This window comes from Cebus imitator, unplaced genomic scaffold, assembly GCF_001604975.1.
Source record: "Cebus imitator isolate Cc_AM_T3 unplaced genomic scaffold, Cebus_imitator-1.0 Scaffold381, whole genome shotgun sequence".
NCBI lineage: Eukaryota > Metazoa > Chordata > Mammalia > Primates > Cebidae > Cebus > Cebus imitator.
In genome coordinates, this window is record NW_016107696.1 from 998,687 (window position 1) to 1,020,272 (window position 21,586).

The following is a 21,586-nucleotide window of genomic DNA, read 5'->3' on the forward strand; positions in this document are numbered from 1 at the left end:
CAGACACTAACATAACAAAAAAAAAAAAAAATCACAAATATCCCTTATGAATATAGATGTTAAAATTCTAAAACAAATTTTGGCAAATCAAGTTTGACAATATATAAAGATAAGGCAATAACAGGATGTGGGACCACTAGGGATGTAATTAGGTAATGAGGGTGGAACTGGGATTATTGCCCTTATTAAATAGGCCCAAGAAAGCTCTTCATCCCTTCCGCTATTTGAGATCACAGTGAGAAGGCACCATCTATGAACCATCTCCAGATACTGAGTCTGCTGCCCTGACCCTGGACTTCCTGGACTCCAAAACTCTAAAAAATAAATTTCTGTTATTTATGTCTATGCCATTTTGTTACAATATCCCGAATAGATTGCAATCTTAACAAAAGGTGCAAAGGCAATACAATGGAGAAATGACAGTGTTTTCAACAAATGCTATAGGAACAACTGGATGTTCAAAAGAAAAAGTTTAAAAATTCACCTTAACACATATCTCACATCTCATACAAAATTTATTTCAAACTGGATGGTATATCTAAGTTCAAAATATAATACTATAAAACTTGCAGAACACATAGGAGAAAAGCTGTGTGACCTTAAGTTTGGAGATGAGTTTTCAGATATAACACCAAAAGCACAATTCACACAAGAAGAAACAAACAGGACTTACTGAAATTAAAAACTTTTGTTCTAACAAAGACACTGTTAAAAGAATAAAAAGACACACCAAAGACTGAAAGAATGGAAAACTGCCTGAAGGCTGTAGGAAAGGGTAGATCCTGTGAACACACTCTCACCTCTCAGTTCTTCTCCTCACCACTAGGGGCTGTTTCTTCACTGTACTTCTTTGGGAGATGAGTAAATGGGAAGAGCAGTTCTTACTTGGCTGGATAAACCCCCACTCTCCAGGCCTGTCAGATGATTCAAACTCACCATCCTGAGGCCCTTGAGCTGAACCCCTCCTCCTGCAACTCCCCTGACCCAACAGATGTATTTGCACTCCAGGTAGCCACTTGGGAGTAATCCAGCTGTTCACTTCAAGCTTCTTTCTGACAAGATCCTTTCATTTCTATAGCTGGCCCTATTAAACATGACCAAGAACACCTCAGATTACCCTGTTGCATGCTTACTCTCTCTTGTTTTCTCTACTGTATAGTCCCCTTTTGATAGAAAACAAAGATATATCTGTTTTTAAAATCCTAGGAGTAAAGAATGCAGCAGCCCTCTCCAATATCAAAGAAGTCTAAAAGTCCTCCTCTAGTTCTCTAGGTTTCCTAGGTTGGAGTCAGACCCCAATTTACCATCTTGGTCAAGGTTCAGGCACCAATCTTCCTTGTCCCCCAAACACAGGGAACATTTCAAAGCTCCCCAGGAGTGCTTACTCCCTTGAAGCTCCTCTCACTAGGCATTTGGTCAGGAAATAGCACAACCTACCCACCCCGACCCCAAAGCATAACAATGGCTCTCTCCAGAAAAAAACCCACTTTCCCAACCTCTTCAAATCTCTCCTAGCCCTTCTTATATCTTTTATCTTGCTAAGTGATGCATGAGCCAAGAAATAGGTCCTATTTTACTTCCTTTGTAAATTCTTTATCAGGGAGAGACAGACTGTCTCTCATTGACTCTGGTATCTTGATATCTCACCTACTGCAGCCTCAGTCGAAAATAAGGCAGGGTGACAGCACCCTCCAGTATGGCAACAATGAAAAAGACAGAAGTGTCTAGTGTTGGAGTGGATGACAGAGCAATTAAAATTATCATACCATTCTGCAGAAGTTTAAAATGGTGCAACCTCTAAAAAACTATCCGGCAGGATTCACTAAAGCTGAATTATGTATATCCTATGAACCACCAATTCCACTGCTAGGTTTACACTCTGAGAGAAGTGTGTGTGTGTGTGTGAGTGTGTGTGTGTGTGAGTGTGTGTGTGTCTACAAGTAGTATTGCTACAAACATCTTTTGGTGAAATATATATATTATTTATATATAATATATAAACATATATGTAGATATATATGAATTTATATTTATAAATACATATATTATACTTATATTTTATTTATATTTAAATATAACATTTGTTTATATTTATAATTTATTAAAATATTTAGATTATATTTTATATATTTATTTTTTATTTTATATTTTGTATTATATATATTTAATACATACACACACACGCACACACACGCACACACACACACACACACATACACATATATATATATATAAAATTCACCAAAGTGTACTACTTATATTTGCCAAAAACTGGTTGGGAGGCGAGGGGTGGTGCAGGAAGAACCAAATCCATGGTAAAATGGATACATAAGTTGTGGCACACCCATGCAATAGCATACTATACAGAAATGAGAACAAAGGGCACTACACACAATAGCACAGATCGGTCTCATGACATATACTGAATTTTGAAAAACAGACACAAAAATTTCTATTCTGCATAATTCTACCCATATAAAATGTTTAAATAGATAAAACAACTCCAATTATTGCAGGCTCTATTTAGAATATGGGATACTTTGCACTTTTTTTTCCAGCTAATGGCCCTAGAGACAATTCAGAACAACGAAAGAGATCACCCTCGACATATGGCTATAAAAAGACATAACAATCAAATATTTTTGCCTGGAGATAGCCTCATCTTTGACATATTACCTTACACAGTTAAATTTGTTTTCTTAAATTGATATCATTTTACTTTTATTATTGAAGAACAGGTTACCTTGAGGAAAAAGTTTCATATTATGGATACAAGTATTATTATCAGCCACAAGAGGGCAGCAGTTCCAAGGAATGGAATTATGAATATGAAATGAAGAAAATTACAGAAGAGCAATAAAAATTACTGAGCTTGTGAACCACAGATTTTTTAACAGAACTTAAAAATGATTATTCCAAGGCTTTTATTTAGAATTTTAGGACTAGAAAACCCCAAAAGATGTCCCTTTTATGTAAGAAACTTCATGTATTTCATTGTCCTCTATGTATAAATCATATGTAGACTTACATAAACTATAACCATTCTACTTCACTATGAAAATTCTGTATAAAATCATTTGCCATAGAACAATAGCTCACATATGTGTAGTTCCGTATACTTTTTAAAATATTTTCATGAATGTAATATTTTATGCTTTTTATTATATTAAACCCTCTGAAGTAGTCATGCCAGAAATTATTAATTTCTTTTTATGGATGAAGAAAGTGATCTTAAGAAGACATGAGTAACTTGTCCTAATTAACACCACTAATAAGTAGAAAAGGCGGAAGCTCATTCAACATATTTTCTATTATTTTACACAGCTGTCTGTTAACCAAACAAAAATAACAATGGTATCCTTTGCTCACATATGAATTTGAAATATTATTCCAAGAAGGGGAATGGTGAATCTACTGCCTGAGTAAAGAGGGCCTGGCTTGTTCAAATACCTGAAACTTTTAATTTATCCATGACTAGCACACATACTGTGGAAGAAATAAGGTATGAAAGTCAAGATGTATGAATATACATTTATATATTGTTATTAGTAAGGGGAAATTTTTAAAATATGGCCAAGCCCCTTCTCTAAAGAGCAAAATCAGACAGGATACTGGATTAAGAGATTAAAGAACAGCTCAACTCTGAGTTCACAAATTCCCCAAAGCACTAGAAAACCAGATTAGACAGTACTTTCTCTCTTTATCTCGCATGGAAGAGGATCAAATGAAATAATATATTAAAACTGCATAATTCACAAAGCAGTGTGAAGATTTTGTTAACTGTTAATATAGAAGCATTTCTAATTTCATTTCAGTCTTAATTCTTATTCCAAATATAAAGTGGTATTCATCTTTGAAAATTCTCTAGTCCAGATTTCCAAGACATCTCCCTAAAATAACACCTTCTTTTGTCTGCAGTAAATCTGCTTTTCCTACTAATGAAAAATTTAAAAATATTTTTTGCAAAGCCTATGTCAGACTTACATTCTAATGCATTATGAAGTAATTCAAAATCTTCATTTGTTTTAGGATTATGCCTCCGATCATAGTCCAATTTTATCCATTCTTCTTTTTCGCTTCTCTTCCTTAGTTCTTCCTGTCTTTCCCATTCCAACCTTAAGCATTTCTGTCTTCTTACATTCTCTACGAAGGTTTTAGCATGCCATTGCCTGAAGTAAGTCTGTATCACTATCACCTATAAATTAAAAGGAAACAGAAAGTGTCTATCATCAACTTTTTTTTTTTTTAATTTTTTTTTTTTTTTTTTTTTTTTTTTTTTTTTTTTTTTTTTTTTTTTTTTTTTTTTTTTTTTTTTTTTTTTTTTTTTTTTTTTTTTTCCCATTTATTTTATTGCATTTTAGGTTTTGGGGTACATGTGAAGAACATGCAAAATTGTTGCATAGGAACACAAGTGGCAGTGTGATTTGCTGCCTTCCTCCCCATCACCTACATCTGGCATTTCTCCCCCTGCTATCCCTCCCCAGCTCCCCACCCCCCACCGTCCCTCCCCTATTTCCCCCCAACTGACCCCAGTGTGTAGTGCTCCCCTCCCTGTGTCCATGTGCTCTCATCGTTCAACACCCGCCTATGAGTGAGAACATGCAGTGTTTGATCTTCAACTTTTTGATCAGATAATAAAGGCAACGATGACTATTTCAATTCCAATTCCACAACAACAAAATACTGAGTCTAGTTTTAGCTCTAAATAGATCTTTTCACATACAGTAACATAAAAAACATGGATAATGCATGTCACTGCTATTTGGTTTTGAAATCTCACAAATACACCTTCATAGAAGGATGTTTGTACAATCCTTAATAGAATGGACTCTGGAGTAAAACTTAGTTTGAATCTTCCTGCTGCTGCTCACTAGTTGTTTGATTTGGGATAAGTTAGCTGCCTTCTCTATGCTTTAGTACCCTCATGTATAAAACAGTGATAATAAGAGTATACATATAAAGTACTTAGCCCAAGCCTGCTACATCATGAGTCCTCAATAAATACTATTATTGTTATAAATATTAATTATTACCATCTTATCTTAAATGCCACTAGGTCATGTTTATAACAAAACTGTATTTCCTAAATATACATCAGGTAAGTTAAGTGTAGAAACCACCAAAGGCAGGTTAGATAAAATGGAGACTAAAGCCAACAAGTATTTATTAAGTTGTATGAAATATGAATACGTTTGAAAGTACAGCATAGTACTAAACCCTCAAAAAGTCTGCGATATACCTCAGAGTTTATCATTTTTTGAGAGTTTATAATTTTATTTATTAAACTCATAAATAAAATGTGAAGAAGCCAGATCAAGACTGATGATAGAGCATATGCTGATGCATCCCTTACTCTCATCCTAATGCCTAATAATTATAGAAAAACTATGTAAAGTAGGTATCGACAAAGATACTGGATTAAACTGAAGGGATCCCCTAAAGGAATCAGAAACTTTGAACAATCCCTTCAGCAAAAGAGGCTGGTAGAATTAATTGAAGAAGCAGTCTATAATCTAATCATACACTGGAGAAGCAAGTCAGAAAATACAGAAGGGACTCCAGGACTGCTCAAAGCCCAAAACTGCTGGATGGTCTGAGCAGAATGGCAACTAATCAGGTGACTGCTTTAAAAATGCAAAAGGGATAGGCTCCTCTAAAATAATTAGGCAAGGATCAACAGAGATATCTGTCCCTAGGCAAGAGTGGTGAATGTCCCAAAAGGTGACACCCAGGATGAAAAAAAAAGCCCCCATCCAGAAAACTAGCTTTCTTCCATAATCAAGCTTTACACATCCCCTAAAATCACTGGGGTCAGACTGGGTCAACAAATATGCTGTTGGCACATTGAACATTAAGAATCTCAAACACATCAGCAGCATCTAGAAAATTATCAGCAATGCAAATTTTTAGGCCCCACCCCAGAGCTATTAATCAGGAACTCCTGGGGAAGCAGAGCATTCTAAATATTCAGAAGCCCTCTAGATGATGCTTATACTAAAGTGTAACTGCTTCACTAGTTAACTTTACTAGAACTACTACTAGAGTAAATCAAAACAAAATACAAAAGCAGACTAGATATAGTTAATATTTTCACAGAGAAAGGAAAGGCTATCAGTATAAAATAATATAATGAACCAAGAAAAAAGACCGGCAAAATTTTTATTTTTGAAATTTAAAAAATTAATAGAATATGTGATTAGCCTGTATGCTATTAAACTTGTTAAACTTATTTAAAACACCAAAACACAGTTGTTTCAACAACACAGAAGTTTTTTCCCTTTCACATGGCAATCCAGGGATTAGCAAAGCAGTTTCGGGCTGGTGGGAAAACTCTGTCATATTCAACAAATGGCTTTCTACCTCTGTGTCCCAGACGGCCGGTCCACTTACCATCTTCCAACCAGTAAACAGAGGGAAAAGGAACAAAGAGCAGTTTTAGAACGATTGTCCCTCACATCTCATTGTCCAGATCTTAGTTACATGGCCTCACTGATACACAAGGGAGGTGATGAAATGTGGTCATCAGTGAGGCAGCCATGTGCTCAGATAAAGCTTTACCACAATAGAAGGGAAAGATGGGTATTCACAGAGTTTCTCGTAAGCTGATCTGCAGAATGTGCAGAACCTAAAAAGTAATAAGTAGGCAAGAAAATTAAGTGAGAAAATTTTTTAGGACAAAGAGTCATAAAATTTAAATGAATGTATGAAAAATAAGAGACATGAAAGATTAATCCAAGCCATTTATGAATTTAGAGAACAAAGGTTCTCAGTGAGTAAGAAAATAGTAGTCACTCAAAGAATAGGATGGTTAAGACATTTCATAGTTGCAGAGTGTCCTTGAGAGAAATACTGTTTTTTGTTAATTTTGTGGCTGACCTTATTAGTGCCTGTTATTCCAGCCTGATGATTTTTTACTTTCTCAGTCTAAATTAATTTTTACTTTCTTACTATACTGGGAATGGGTGGAGACTCTATGATGTTATCAGGATCATAAACTCCTTTCATCTTTCTGATCCGTTAAGCTCACCATGAGCTTGTTACTGTATGAAGATAAAGTGGTTGACTAATTTTCATCATGTCTGCATTCCATGTGAGAAGAAGGGAAAAATCAAGGCAGCATGTTCCATGAATGCCACCTTCAAGGATTTCCCCAGAAAGCCCAACCCAGTGACTTCTCCTTGCATCTCATTGGCTTGAACTATGTCCTATGACTATCCCTACTACGAAAGTGTGTGATAAATGAATTTTTAAAGCAGCATAATATTGCTCCTCAGCAAGATTCAGATCTTCTTAGTAAGAGGAAGTAAGGGAGAATGGGTATTAGGTAAGGAAATGGAAATTTCTGTCATTTTCCAAACTCTTAAAAATGATATTAAAAGTATAAATATACAAGGACAAAGAATACATGAGAAGAGTAAATGTCAGTTTTTTTTTTTTTTTTTTTTGAAGGAGATGGAGAAGTGTTAACTTGACTTACTAGAGCAGAGGAAGTGAAAATCTAAATGCCTGCCAAGGAGGATGGCATCAAGAACCAAATAGATTTGCCCCATAGTCTTACGAGGTGAATTGGTGATTTTGTGGGAGGTAGAAGTGAGGTGTGACCTGTAAACAGAGGAATTTGTTAAAAGCCTTACAGGGAGTACATTTTCATTTAATAAATTCTTTTAATTTTGATTCCTTTTTACTTGGGTCATGTTTATTTTATTTTTTAATAGGTTTTGAATTCACTGCTTACTATTTTAAATCTTGTTTCAAGAAAGATAATATGTTTGACTACTGATATTTCTGGACCCATTCTTACCATTTTATCTTGTTTTATTTACTAATTATTCTTATTTATTTTCTTTAGCCTTTTCTTTTTGTTGATTAAATGTTTCTTTTTTTGTTCTTTCACAATTCAGAAACAAGTATTTTATTTTCTAGTGGTTATATTACAGAAAAGGGTCCCAATCCAGAACCCAAGAGAGGGTTCTTGGATCTGACACAAGAACTAATTCAGGGCAAGTCCACAGAGTAAAAGTAAGTTTATTAAGAAAGTAAAGGAACAAAAGAATGGCTATTCCATAGACAGAGCAGACCCGAGGGCTGCTGGTTGCCCATTTTTATGGTTATTTCTTGGTTATATCCTAAACAAGGTGAGGATTATTCATGCCTCTCCTTTTTACACCATATAGGGTAACTTCCTGATGTTCCCATGGCATTTGGAAACTGTCTTGGCGCTGGTAGGAGTGTAGCACTGAGGACGACCAGTGATCATTCTCATCACCATCTTGGTTTTGATGGGATTTAGCTGGCTTCTTTACTGCAACCTGTTTTATCAGCGAGGTCTTTATGACCTGTATCTTGTGCTGACCTCCTACCCTAAGGCTTATAATGCCTTAACTGTCTGGGAATGCAGCCCAGTAAGTTTCAGCCTCATTTTAACTAGCTCCTATTCAAGATGGAGTTGCTCTGGTACACATGCCTCTGATAGTTAGTCATACACATTTTTTAACATAACTAAATTTTTATACCAAGTGCATATCTAATCAGGCTATATATCTTCTCCATGAATAAGTTAAGAACCCTACTAAGCTTTTCTTCATTTCCTGCCCCCTTCTTTCTTTGTTTCCTCTTTCTAGAAGCTGTCAGGATTTTCACTTTATCCTTGGTCTTTGATAATCTTATTTTAATATGCTTGAGACTTGGTGATCGACCCTTTCTGAGAGTTCATGTCTTGCTGTGGGAAATATTCCTCTATTATGTTTTGATGAATTTCTGTAATCAACTTTCCTCATTTTGTCTGGTACTTATTTCAGAAATATTTTGGAATGATACCAGACACGGTGGCTGATACTTGTAATCCCAGTACTTTGGGAGGCTGAGGTGGACAGATCACTTGAGGCCAGGAGTTGGAGACCAAGCTCGGCAACAGGGTAAAACCCTGTCTCTAGTAAAAATGCAAGAATTAGCCAGGCGTAATGGGACATGCCTGTGGTCCCAGCTACTCAGGAGGCCGAGGCATGCAAATCACCTGAACCCAGGAGGCAGAGGCTGCAGAGAGCTAAGATCGTGCCACTGCACTCTAGCCTGGGCGACAGAGTGGGACTCTGCCTTAAAAAAAAAGAAACTTTGCTGTTTGAAATTAGATCAGTAAGAAAGAAATATTCCACTCATGCCTAGAGATTCTACATCACTTTGACAGAGAAAAGCGGCCTCAATTTACAACCTAGGCACTGAACTTCAGAGAACTTCAAAGAAACATTTCCCTTCTCTTTTAACTTCGTTTTCAAGGGAACATGACCTTGATCCACTTCACAATCCAGACCTGATATTGACCCATTTATACATACCCTTGTTTTGCTTGAGACTATTAGGATACTGTTTCACTTAAATCCCCCCCAAACTTCACTCTTCCCCAAATTCTATAATGACTCCATATATTCCTTTATTTGGTGACAATTAGTTTGGACTGAAATATCAGGCTGGAGTAACTGGCACTGATAAAGCCTGCTACAAAGTTAGCCCCATGGTTCCCCTGGTATACTCTCTCCTTCAGGGCAATTAAGTCAACAGACTTCACTTTTTTTCACCGCAAGTTTGTCTCTAAAGGTCTTAGGCTGAATAGCTTAGCTCCAGATTTCTTGTCATTTGAAAAGCAAAATCTCTTAAAGTCACTGATTTCAGGTCATTTTTACTCACAGTAAAATGATGGTAGGAGGTAGATCAAATAGGTTGAAAGTAAAAGAATGAAAAAGGATAGACCATGCAAAAAAATAAAGTTGGAATGGCTATGCTAATATTAGAAAATTGACTACTGTCCCATTTGGTTTCAATTAGTCTGGAACATTCCCTTGGTGATTCTACTGTGACAAGAGTTAAGGCCAAGTGACAGCAGTGTTGAGAAGGCTAATAATAGCCAAATGCAATACACAAAGACACAAAGCAGCTGGGTTTCCCTAAGAGAAATGAAAGGATTAGGAGCATTTAGGATTCTTCTTTACATGGGGGAACACTGGAGATAAAGCCTGCTTTTGTTAGCAGTGAAACATGACCCATACTCATGAGCATTCTTTCTCAAGCAAGTGCAGCTTGGAGAAACAGACACACTCAGAACAACTGGCTTATATATCAAATTTTTAGTATTCATCCACAATAAAGGTTATCTTACCGCCTTTAGTCTTTGAGCATGGTATTCTGCTGCTGAAAAATACTTCCCTGGTGTTACCAGTTTATCAGTCATATTTGATACATATACACCAATGTTAGTCATCTGTGTAGATGCTGTATTTGTAGTTTGTTGGAGCTTTTTTTTCTCAAAAACTGTCTAAAAGAAAAACATTAAAAATTTAAGTATCCCTTATATTACACATATAAGGGGGTTTTTCTACATATTTAATTTTCTTTATTAATTGCCATATAATTAAGAGAAATTTGAGAGAGTCATATAGTACAATAGTTATTGAGTCTATAGCTTCAAAAACCTAAAGGAAAAAATTAAAACATTACCTGTGTATCCCTACAAAATACATTGGATCTTTCAGAAATCTTTCTAGGTATGGTTTGTGTTCCAGCATTGTGATACTCTACTCCTGTTATTTTATGTCTGAATCCACCAAGAAATGGTTTGTGAAAGTCAGATTTGACAATCTCAACAGTTACTTGCTGGTATTGATCAATGCCTGAGAGATAAAACCAAGAGGAATGAAAATTCAACTAAGAAGGGACTCAAAAATACTTTCTATAAAAGACATCAAATAACTAACCAGTTTGGACAGTGACAGCTATGATTTGACAGACATCAGTTAATCCAACTATTCTTTTGACTGGATACTGATCTGGATTTGCAGAAAAGATTTCCACTTGTGCAATTTCCTGTGGCTTAACTCCATGTTGTACTAGAGTCTCATTATTTTTAAGAATTTTTCCTAAAAAATGAAATAAAAATTTTAAAAGTTTTATGACAAAGAAATGGCTATTCATTGATTTTATTTTTTGTTTTGTAATTGAAAAATAAAAGTTGTATATTGTGTACAACATGTTTTGACTATATATACATTGGAAGTGGCTAATGAAAGCCATTAAATTGTCCATTACCTCATATACTTATCATTTTGGGGTCAGGACACTTAATATCTATTTTCTTAGCAATTTTCAAATATGTAATAATTATTATTAATTATAGTCACCATTTCTAGAAATGGCTAATTATACAGTCTCATTTTAAGGAGATGGAAAATATCAAAGGTGCTCATAGGAACACATATCATTTAATTATTAAATATAGTATTAATAGTTTCTATTAATAGTTTCTACTTCTTGCTCTGATGTTAGTACAGAAAACTCCATAATAGAAAGAGTTTTCATGGCATTCTTGAGCAAGGATTCAGCATTATAAATAATGCTACATTATAAATAACTGAATTCATCAGGAATATAAATATATAATAACCATGAATCTCTATAAACATTTAAAAAATAAAAACATTCTATGGTATGAGCAGAATAATATGCTAAACATTCACTCTATTAAAAAAAAAAAACATGCAAACTGTTAAATGTAAGTACAGGACATACCCATATCAAGAGAAAGGATAATTATTTTAATATTCACCCTATCCCCCATATTAGTTTGTTCTTACATTGCTATAAAAAACTACCTTAGACTTTATAATTTATAAAGAAAAGGGATTTAGGCCATGTATCATGGCTCATACCTATAATACCAGCACTTTGGGAGGCAGAGATGAGCAATCACTGTGGCCAGGAGTTCATAACCAGCCTGGCCAACATGGTGAAACCCCATCTCTGCTAAAAATACAAAACTGAGCCAGGCCAAGGTGGTACATGCCTGTAATCCTAGCTACTCAGGAGGCTGAGGCAAGAGAGAATTACTTAAACCAGGGAGGAAGAGGTTGCAGTGAGCCAAAATCACACCACTGAACTCAAGCTTGAGCAACAGAGCAAGACTCTGTCTCAAAAAAATGAATAAAAAGAGGTTCAATTGGCTCACCATTCCATAAATTGTACAGGAAACATGGCTGGGGAGGCCTCAGGAAAATGTGGCAGAAGGTGAGGAGGAAGGAGGAACATCTTACATAGCTGGAGGAGGAGAAAGAGTATGAAGGAGGTGGTGCTACATACTTTTAAACAATCAGATCTCATGAGAACTCACTATCGAGAAGAGAGCAAGGGGGAAATCCATCCCTACGGTCCAATCACCTCCCATAGACCCCTCCTCCAACACTCAGGATTACAATTCAACATGAGATTTGGGCAGGGACACAAATCCAAACCACATCATTCTGCCCCAGCCCCTCCCAAATGTTATGTCCTTCTCACATTGCAAAATACTATCATCTCTTCTCAACAGTCTCCCAAGTCTTAACTCATTTCAGCATTAACTCAAAAGTTCACAGACCAAAGTCTCATCAGAGTCAAGGCAAGTCCCTTGCACCTATGAGCCTATAAAATGAAAAAGAAGTTAGTTACTTCCAAGATACAATGGGGGCATACGTGTTGGGTAAATATACCCATTCCAAAATGGAGAAATCAGCCAAAACAAAGGGGCTACAGGTCCCATGCAAGTTCAAAACCCAGAAGGGCAATTATTTTATCTTAAGGCTCCAAATAATCTCCTTTGATTCCATGTGTCACATCCAGGCCACACTGATGCAAGGGGTGGGCTCACAAGGCTTCGGGAAGCTCTGCACCTGTGGCTCTACAAGACTTAGCTCACATGGCTGCTCTCAAGAGCTGGCACCGAGTCCCTGCGGCTTTGCCACGTGCACAGTACAAGCTGCTAATGGATCTACCATTCTGGAGTCTGGAAGATGGTGGCCCTCTTCTCATAACCTCACTGGGCAATGCCACAGTAAGGACTCTGTGTGGGGGATCCAATCATATATTTCCCCTCTGCACTGCCCTAGTAGAGGTTCTCTATGAGGGCTTTGCTCCTGAAGCCAACTTCTGCCTGGACATCCAGACATTTCCGTACATCCTCTGAAAACTAGGCTGGGGCTCCCAAGCCTCAACTCTTGTCCTCCGTGTACCCACAGGCTTAATACAACATGGAAGCCACCAAGGTTTATGGTTTCCACCCTCTGGAGCAACAGCCTAAGACATATCTGGGATATGTCTTTTAGCCACAGCAGGAGCTGGAGTGGCTGGGACATAGGCAGAAGTGTCCTGAATGGCCCTGGGCCTGGCCCACAAAACCACTTTTCCCTCCTAGCCCTCTAGGCCTATGACAAGAAGGGCTGCCATGAAGGTCTCTGAAATGGCCTTGAGGCATTTTCCCCATTGTCTTGGCCACTAACACTTGGCTCCTCTTTACTTATGCAAATTTTACAGCCTGCTTTAACTCCTCCCTTGAAATAGGGTTTTTCTTTTCTGCCACATGGTCAGGCTACACATTTACTAAACTTTTATGCTCAGTTTCCCTTTTATATGTAAGTTCCAGTGTCAGATCATCTCTTTGCTCACACATATGATCATATACTGTTAGAACCAGCTAGGCCACATTTTGAACACACTGTTGCTTAGAAATTTCTTCCACCAGATACCCTAAATCATCACTTTGAAATTCAAAGTTCCACAGATCCCTAGAGCAAGGATACAATGCTGCCAGTCTCTTTGCTAAAGCATAGCACATGTGTCCTTTACTCCAGTTCTCAATGAGTTCTTCATTTCCATCTGAGACTACTGCAGCCTGGACTCCATTGTCCATATCACTATCAGCATTTTGGTCACAACAATTAACGAGTCTCTACTAAGTTCCAAATTTTCCCTCATCTTCCTGTCTTCTTCCAACGCCTCCAAACTGTTCCAACTTCTGCCCATTACCCAGTTCCAAAGCTGCTTCCACATATTCAGATATCTTTAGAGCAATGCCCAACTTCTCAGTATCAACTTTCTATATTAGTCTGTTCTCACATTGCTATAAAGAACTACTTAAGACTAGGTACTTTATGAAGAAAAGAGGTTTAACTGGCTCAAAGTTCTATGGGTTGTACAGAAAGTGTGGTTGTGGAGGCCTCAGGAAACACAATCATAGCAAAAGGTGAAGAAGGAGGAGGCACATCTTACATGGCTGGAAAAGGGGGAAGACAGCAAAGGAGGAGGTGCTAAACACCTTTCAACAACCAGATCTCATGATAACTCACAATTACAAGAACAGCAAGAGGGAAATCTGCCCCCATGATCCAATCACCTCACACAAGATGGAATACAATTGGGGAATACCATTCAACACTGAGGAAGGCAATTCAACATGAGATTTGCGTGGGGACACAAATCCAAACCATATCACCTCCAGCACAGAGAAGCATATATGCAGAATCCCTTACTTTCTCTCTTTTCATACCCAGAAACTCACGTAAATTAATTCATGCCATGATGAAGGTAAGCCTCAGTTTTATGCTAGAAAAAGTGTACATTGCTTAATTTCTATGATGCTATTGTTTTAACTTCTACTCACTCCTCCGCCATCTGCTCAGTCACTAGTGTATTCAGTAAAGTGACTAATTTTCTTTCACTATTTTAAGGCATACAAAAAAGTAATTATGTGACTGACCGCTGTTTTGTGTCATAGAAACTTTATTGATGGAATCTATATTAATCTTCAAATTTGTGACCCTTCTAAATTGCAGTTAGGAATGTGAACACATCAAAAGCTTTACTCATTCAAATATATCAGACACCACTACAGTCTCCAACTTACAATGATAATGGTTCAACTTCCAATTTTATGGCTTTACAATGATGCAAAAGCCACACACATTTAGTAGAAACTATGCTTTGAGTACCTATACAATCATTCTGTTTTTCATTTTCAGTGCAGTATGCAATAAATTATGTGAGATATTCAACATTTATAAAATAGTCCTTGTATTAAATAATTTTGCCCAACCATAGGCTAATATAACTGTTCTGAGTACATTTGAGGTAGTTTAGGCTTACTAAATGCATTTTTTACATATGATCCTTTCAATTTATGATGAGTTTACTGAGACATAACCCAATAATAAGATAAGGAGCATCTGTAGTCTATTTTGGCTATGTTCAAGAAAGCACATTCTAAGATCTCTGAGTTTCTATTTCACACCCTAAATTCTTCAGTTAAAAAATTAACATTTGGGCCAGCCGTGAGGCTCACGCCTGTAATCCCAGCACTTTGGGAGGCCAAGGTGGGCAGATCACAATGTCAGGAGTTTGAGACCAGCCTGGCCAATAAAATGAAACCTTGTCTCTATCAAAAATACAAAAATTAGCCGGGCATGGTGGCGCATGCCTGTAGTCCCAGCTACTCAGGAGGCTGAGGCAGGAGAATCACTTGAACCTGGGAGGCGGAGGCTGCTGTGAGCCAACATTATGCCACTGACTCCAGGCTAGGTGACAGAGCAAGACTCCATCTCAAAAAGCATTAAAATGAATGTCATATGGGCCTTATGATAGGTTGAATAATGGTCCCAAGTATGTCTACATCCTAATCTCTAGGGCCTATGAATATGGAAAAAGTGGCTTTGCAGATTTGATTGAGAATTCTGAGCTGGAAAGATTTTCCTGGATTATCTGGTCAGGCCTTAAATGTAATCACAAGTCCCCTTATAAGAGGAAGGAATAGGAAAATTTAATGACAGAGGAGAAGGCTATATGACAGAAGCAGAAAGAGATTTGAAGATGCTACAGCTCTGGCTTTTAAAATGAAGGAGCTAATAAGACAAGAAAAACAAGGAATGCAACTCTGGAAGCTGGAAGGGCAAGGAAGTAGATTCTCTTTCAGAGCCTCCAGAGGGACAGCAGCCCTGTAGACCCCTTGATTTTATCTCAATGAAATTAATTTTAGATTTTTTGCCTCCAGAACCATAAGCAAAATACATGTGTTGCTTTAAGCCACTAAGTTTGTGACTGTTAGAACAGCCATAGGAAAGCAATACAGGTTTCCAGAGCCATCTTCATTTCTATACTTATTTCTGTAATGGGCTTAATCCCAACAAACTGGAGCTCAAGTTACAGTACTAGCAAAAAGCACTTTAGAGGATGGTTGGCATAGAATCAAGCTCTTTTGTAATTGGTGCTGGCATAAGCCTGTTACCCAGTGGTGATGCCTGGTACTTAAAGAAGAAGGGTCATGAAGTACAAAGAACAGAGAAATCCTTAAGTACCATTAGCTAGTTACTACAACCTCAAAGTGCTCTCTCATCCAATTTTGAACTTCACCTTATAGTTAATGCCCAGCAGTTCAAATTCCCTCTGGAGTCATACCTACGTTTAAGTTCAGACTCTGCCACTTACCAGTTTTGGGACTTTGCACAAGTTTCTTGAGTTTCAGTTTCCTTCTCCCAAAATAAAAGTTACTAGTAATTCCTACATCAAAAGGCTGTTGTGTGAATTAAATTATAATGTAGGCAAAAGATTTTTGGAAGTACTAGCACACAGTATGTGCTCAATAAATTAATCACCAACAGTATGGTCATAATCATTATTACTAACAATTATTTAAATTTTAGCTTTTGTGTTTTGAATCAAGTTTTAACAATCACTTATCTGAACACATGTACATCTTATTTTTGGAGTACATTTAGTATAATAGACTTTTTTAAATAATTTGGAAATTAAATTGTTTTTCTCTGGAAACATTTTGTGGCATCTTTATAAGTCAATATCAAAACTGTTTAAAATATTAGGATCTGTTCAGGCATATTCTATAGAAGCACATATTTAGGTCCGTTAGTCTGGTAAACTTTAACAGTTAATACAGGCTATGTCCTCTCATGACATGAGATTAATATAACTTCAGTGGGCTATTCAATGTCATCTACAAAATAAAAATATGCCTGTCATCATGGAAATATGAATTGACTTTAATGCACAGAATACTCACAAATCCTTTCCAGTCCTCTTCCTGTTCTACACAATCTCTTTCATCATCCATTTTTTCAATCGCATCTCCACCCGCTACGCATATATAATCTACTTCCAGCCTCTCAACACTTCTTACCACTTCTCAAAACCTCCACATTTTCTCACCTCTTTGTGACTTGGCACAAGTATTATCACTTTAATTAAATGAAACTTTCTAGAATCTACTAAGTTCCTTCCCTTGTTCCCACAGCTTTTTGTGCATATTTCCATGGAGGCGTTTACACGTTACGGGGCAGCTACTGCAGGTATCCTCTTCCTTACTAGTCTACATGATTTCAAAACAGGAATCTTATTTCGTGTTTCTCTATATCTTCATTTCTTAGCAAAGTATCTAGAATAAAGTAAGTCCTTACTAAATGTGTGTTGAATGAGTGAATGCATAACCACAATATAATGTTCAGTGAGTATCAAGATATTTAGTTTTTAAAATCAAAGATCTTGATTGTTTACATGCTAAAACTAGAAAAGTCTTGATATGTTTTATTAGCCTCCAAACTTACCTGAGTATCTTATCTGTAGTATAGAATGTGGGATACCTAATAAGTGTGAAAAATGGTCCTTGAGATGTTTAAGAATGGTATCAACCTTAAAAGGCATTACAATTTCCTGGCCCACTGGAATAAGTACAACTTTTACTGTAAATTAAAAGAGAAAAGAAAGAATTATAGTCAAATAGAGCAAAGGTCAGCAAACTACAGTCCACAAACAGATACAGAATTATGTGTTAAAAATTACATAAAATGCGAGTTGTTCTTGCTAGTGTTTCCCTGCTGCGCCCCAATGATAACAATATGCTTTTAATTTTCTACAAGGAAAAGTGACCAACATTTAGTTGCTTTGAAAAATCAATCCATAATCTCAGAAATTAGCTCTAATATTCAATACCTGGCATGTATTGTTCAGATGTAAGCATAGGAAACATCTCATAAAATCAGGCATTTTGCATAGTGAATTTAGGAAAGAGAAAACTGAGACACAGAGGGTGTCCCAGAAGTTAGAAATGCAATATAACTACTTTTCACAGGGAAGGACATTATATGGCTCAATCCCCTCTAGAAAAGAGAGAATCAAGATACTTACACATTAAAAAATTTAAAAAGTCATTATAAAATGATTATCTGTTCACAAGTATAGGAGGGAAATACAGTATGTAAAAAGTAATTAATATGAGTAAATTATTTTATTTTACATCTATATACTTCAAATTTTAATGGAGAAGATGTAAGAAGATGAAGTATAGAATGCAGACTACATACCATAAAAGTTCTGTGTATTTCTAGATGCCTGAAATTACAGTTTTCATAAAGCTAAATAAGACATTTTTATCAACAGCATGGCAAAATTTAAGTAGACACTGGTAATTCTAAGGTTCTCTGAGCTTGTTAAAATTTGTTTTCACAGTTCTCTTTCAACAAAGAGAATATTTTCACAGATGGTAAACTATAAGAAGGCTATTGTAATTGTGTTATTGGTGCAAAAAACTATAATAAATTTCAAAATTTTAATAGTAGTTACTTCTTAAGCTTTGACAAGTAGAAATGTGTTAAAGGATTTGTGAAGCTCAGGAGGTACAGAACCAAGACAACAATTTTTTTTAAATCACTATGTGTTTGTTATAAGTTACAATATCAGGGAATGACAAATACCCAAAAATGAAACCTAAATTTACATTAAATACTAAAATTGAGAGATAGCTGCTTCAGTCAGGTATAATTAGGCTTAGGTAGTTTTCTCTCCCTTCTTTTCATTCTTTACTTATATGGACACATTACACAAGGGTAAACTACCCCACTAGATTCAAAAGCTACATTTCACCAGCCAAACTAAGCTGCTGTTATTGTTGTTGTTAAATCGCAGTTCGTGTTCTCCACTCTGTAGGCAGAAACATTCTCAAAACTCATGTACAAGGAGGAAAAGGAACAGTCAGTTAAAACAAGTAGAATGGTTCTCTGTGTAACCACATTATTGCTGCTGCCACTCTGCTGTTATTAAGAATGTAACAAAAACTACTATATGTCATCGACATTATTTTATGTCTTTAAAATTAACCTACAATGAAAAATCATTATTTTTCTACAGGAAAATATAAGTTAACACTAAACAGACTATAGAAATACATAAAAGCAACATCATATATAGAATGAGCGACCACTGGATACGAAACTAGAAAATCTGTTGTCGAGTTCCCATCCACCTCTTGCTATTTAGGTACAACAATTAATTCCAAATTGGCATGCAAAATAATTCCCATTTTAGTCAACAATTTATCCATCATTTTCCAAGGTCCCTAAACATTTTTAAAACCTACTTTCTTTGAAAAAAGTAAATAAATATCAATTTTTAACTTTAATGTTGGTCATTCATTGATGAAAAATAGATACTGCAGAATAGAGAGGCTTTTACAAATAGTTAAGATATTCAAGCGATGTAACTCTGGAAGTTTGGTGGATAAGGGAAAGGAATATAAAATATAAAACAAATCTTCAAGCAAAAATAAGCCAACAAGGAAAAGCAATCATTCTTCAAAACAAGAAAATGAAATAGCCTATCTTCCTTAGGTAGTACCTGTTGCTAGAGAATCTTCCTTTGATTCATGTAAAGCCTCCTTTATAGCCTTTATTTTATCCAGAAATGCCAAACTATCATCATTTGGACTCTGCATTGCAAATTGCCTTTCGTGATGTAGTGGAGTATATGAAACTTGTCTTGGTGATATAACCTCTTCCATGAGTTGTTCATTGTCTGGTTCCACGCTTGAAAAGCTTTGGGCACTCTGCTCCTTAACGTGCATTGCACGGCTCTCATTGAATTGTTCTAGTCCAGATTCATGCTCTTCAGTTTGATCTGACTCTTGAGGCTCTTCTGAGGGAACCGGAATAGTGATGGTGTCAAAAGCATCATCAGTTTCTTCTGTTGAATCATCTATATTCTGAGCTTCATATTTATCCTCCTGACTAGACATTTTCCTGAATTAAGACAAATAAACAAGTTTACTACATAAAGTCTCTATACCAAAAATCAAATTTTTTGCTACCATAGAGTAATATTCATAATATTCAAGTAAAATATTGCTCATTTAAAAAATGTTTATTATCTCAGTAATGGCATTAGATTTTAAAAAAGAAGCTTAAAAGAATAAATTCGACAGCAATACTCTGCAAATATATGGAAAAATATTTTAAAATCTCTTGTCATTTCTTCCTTATTTAAGGAAGAATGCCTTATGAAAAGACTTTTTGAATTATCTTTTTTTCTGAATACAAAACTGATAAATGGATGCTTCTAGGATTACAAATGATTAGAAGCTCCAAGGAACCAGCCAGCTCTATACCAAGTGAACCCTGAACAGCATACACTTTTTGTAGTAGCTCTGCTCTTATAAATTGTAGCAGAGGTGTGCAATGACCTCTGCTCCCCCAAATATACCTATTACAACTAATATAGGTTAAGCTTGGAGCTGACTAGACCTACAGCTATAGCAACCAAGAACTTGGGTTTGGAGGACAAGATGACAGCATCTAAAAGCTTGGGCCAGGATAGTCCAGGGCATCCCAGAGCCAGGCTGCTGATGCAGGAGATAAATCACAGAAGCAAATGGCCAATACAGCACGGAGCCCATCTATAGAAGCCAGGAAGAGAAGATAGGGAAGACAGCCCCAAGACAAGATTTTTATGGCAAAGGCAAGAGCAATATGAAACCTTGGAACAGTAGTGAGGTGGAAAAACTCTCTCTGGGCCTCTACTTTGAGCACAAATCTTTATGGAGAAAATAAATTCACCCATAGGTAGTGGAACTGTCTGGCTACCAGATTATAATTTTTTTTAAATGGAAACATCTGCAATAAAAATATATAATTTTTGATCTCAGTGAATAAGCTATATAAGATTAGAGAGAGTTGAAGAAAGAATTAGTAAACTGGAAGATAAATAAAATGATTTTATGTACAATGATGCAAAGAGATAGTATATAAAAAACATGAGACCAAAAGCCAGGGAAAAGAAAGCCTAGCATGTTTTTGCTAAGCATATATTTTGCTGTGATTTTGTACTGTATAATCAAAAAACAACAAAGAAGATGCATCAGAGACTACATGTGGTCTTTGTAGTCTAAAAATGACCTGTGAAAAGTCATTTTCATAAAGTGTTTGCCAGCTCCTAAACTAACATATGTCAAAATGGAGTCCCAAAAGCAAATAATAGAAAGATAGAGGAGAAAAAATATTTGTTATATATTATTTATTCTTTTTGAGACAGAGTCTTGCTCTGTCACCCAGGCTGGAGTGCAGTGGTCCAATCTCAGTTCACTGCAACCTCCGCTTCCCAGTTTCAAGTGATACTCCTGCCTTAGCCTCCTGAGTAACTGGGACTACAGGCATGTGCCACCACACCCAGCTTATTTTTGTATTTTTAGTAGAGGCAGGGTTTTGCCATGTTGGCCAGGCTTGTCTCAAAGTCCTAGCCTCAAGTGATTTGTCTGCCTCATCCTCCCAAAGTGCTGGGATTACAGGTGTAAGTCATGATGCCCAGCCAGGAAAAATATTTTAAAAGTAATAGCTGAGAGATTTTCAAAACTGATAAAAGAATATGGATTCCCCAGATCCAGGAAGCATAATATAAATATATACCAAACAGGTTAAATAAAAATAATTAGTAGCCATACACATTGTTATAAAATTACAGA

General features: G+C 36.3%; 1 protein-coding gene across 3 annotated transcripts in view; it reads right to left on the reverse strand.

Annotated features, from left to right (window-relative positions):
- IQUB (IQ motif and ubiquitin domain containing) overlaps window positions 1-21,586 on the reverse strand; it is a 64,988-nt gene that overhangs the window by 31,086 nt on the left and 12,316 nt on the right. For 2 of the 3 annotated variants that reach the window (XM_017507640.2, XM_017507639.2), the window contains exons 2-7: window positions 19,471-19,871; window positions 17,406-17,540; window positions 10,746-10,907; window positions 10,489-10,661; window positions 10,151-10,306; window positions 3,985-4,195 (exon numbers count right to left, since the gene is read on the reverse strand). In XM_017507640.2, coding sequence (XP_017363129.1) covers window positions 3,985-4,195; window positions 10,151-10,306; window positions 10,489-10,661; window positions 10,746-10,907; window positions 17,406-17,540; window positions 19,471-19,867 — 1,234 coding nt within the window. In that variant the 5' untranslated portion in view covers window positions 19,868-19,871. The remainder of the gene's footprint in view (window positions 1-3,984; window positions 4,196-10,150; window positions 10,307-10,488; window positions 10,662-10,745; window positions 10,908-17,405; window positions 17,541-19,470; window positions 19,872-21,586) is intronic. The other variant, XM_037731093.1, reaches the window with a different exon arrangement.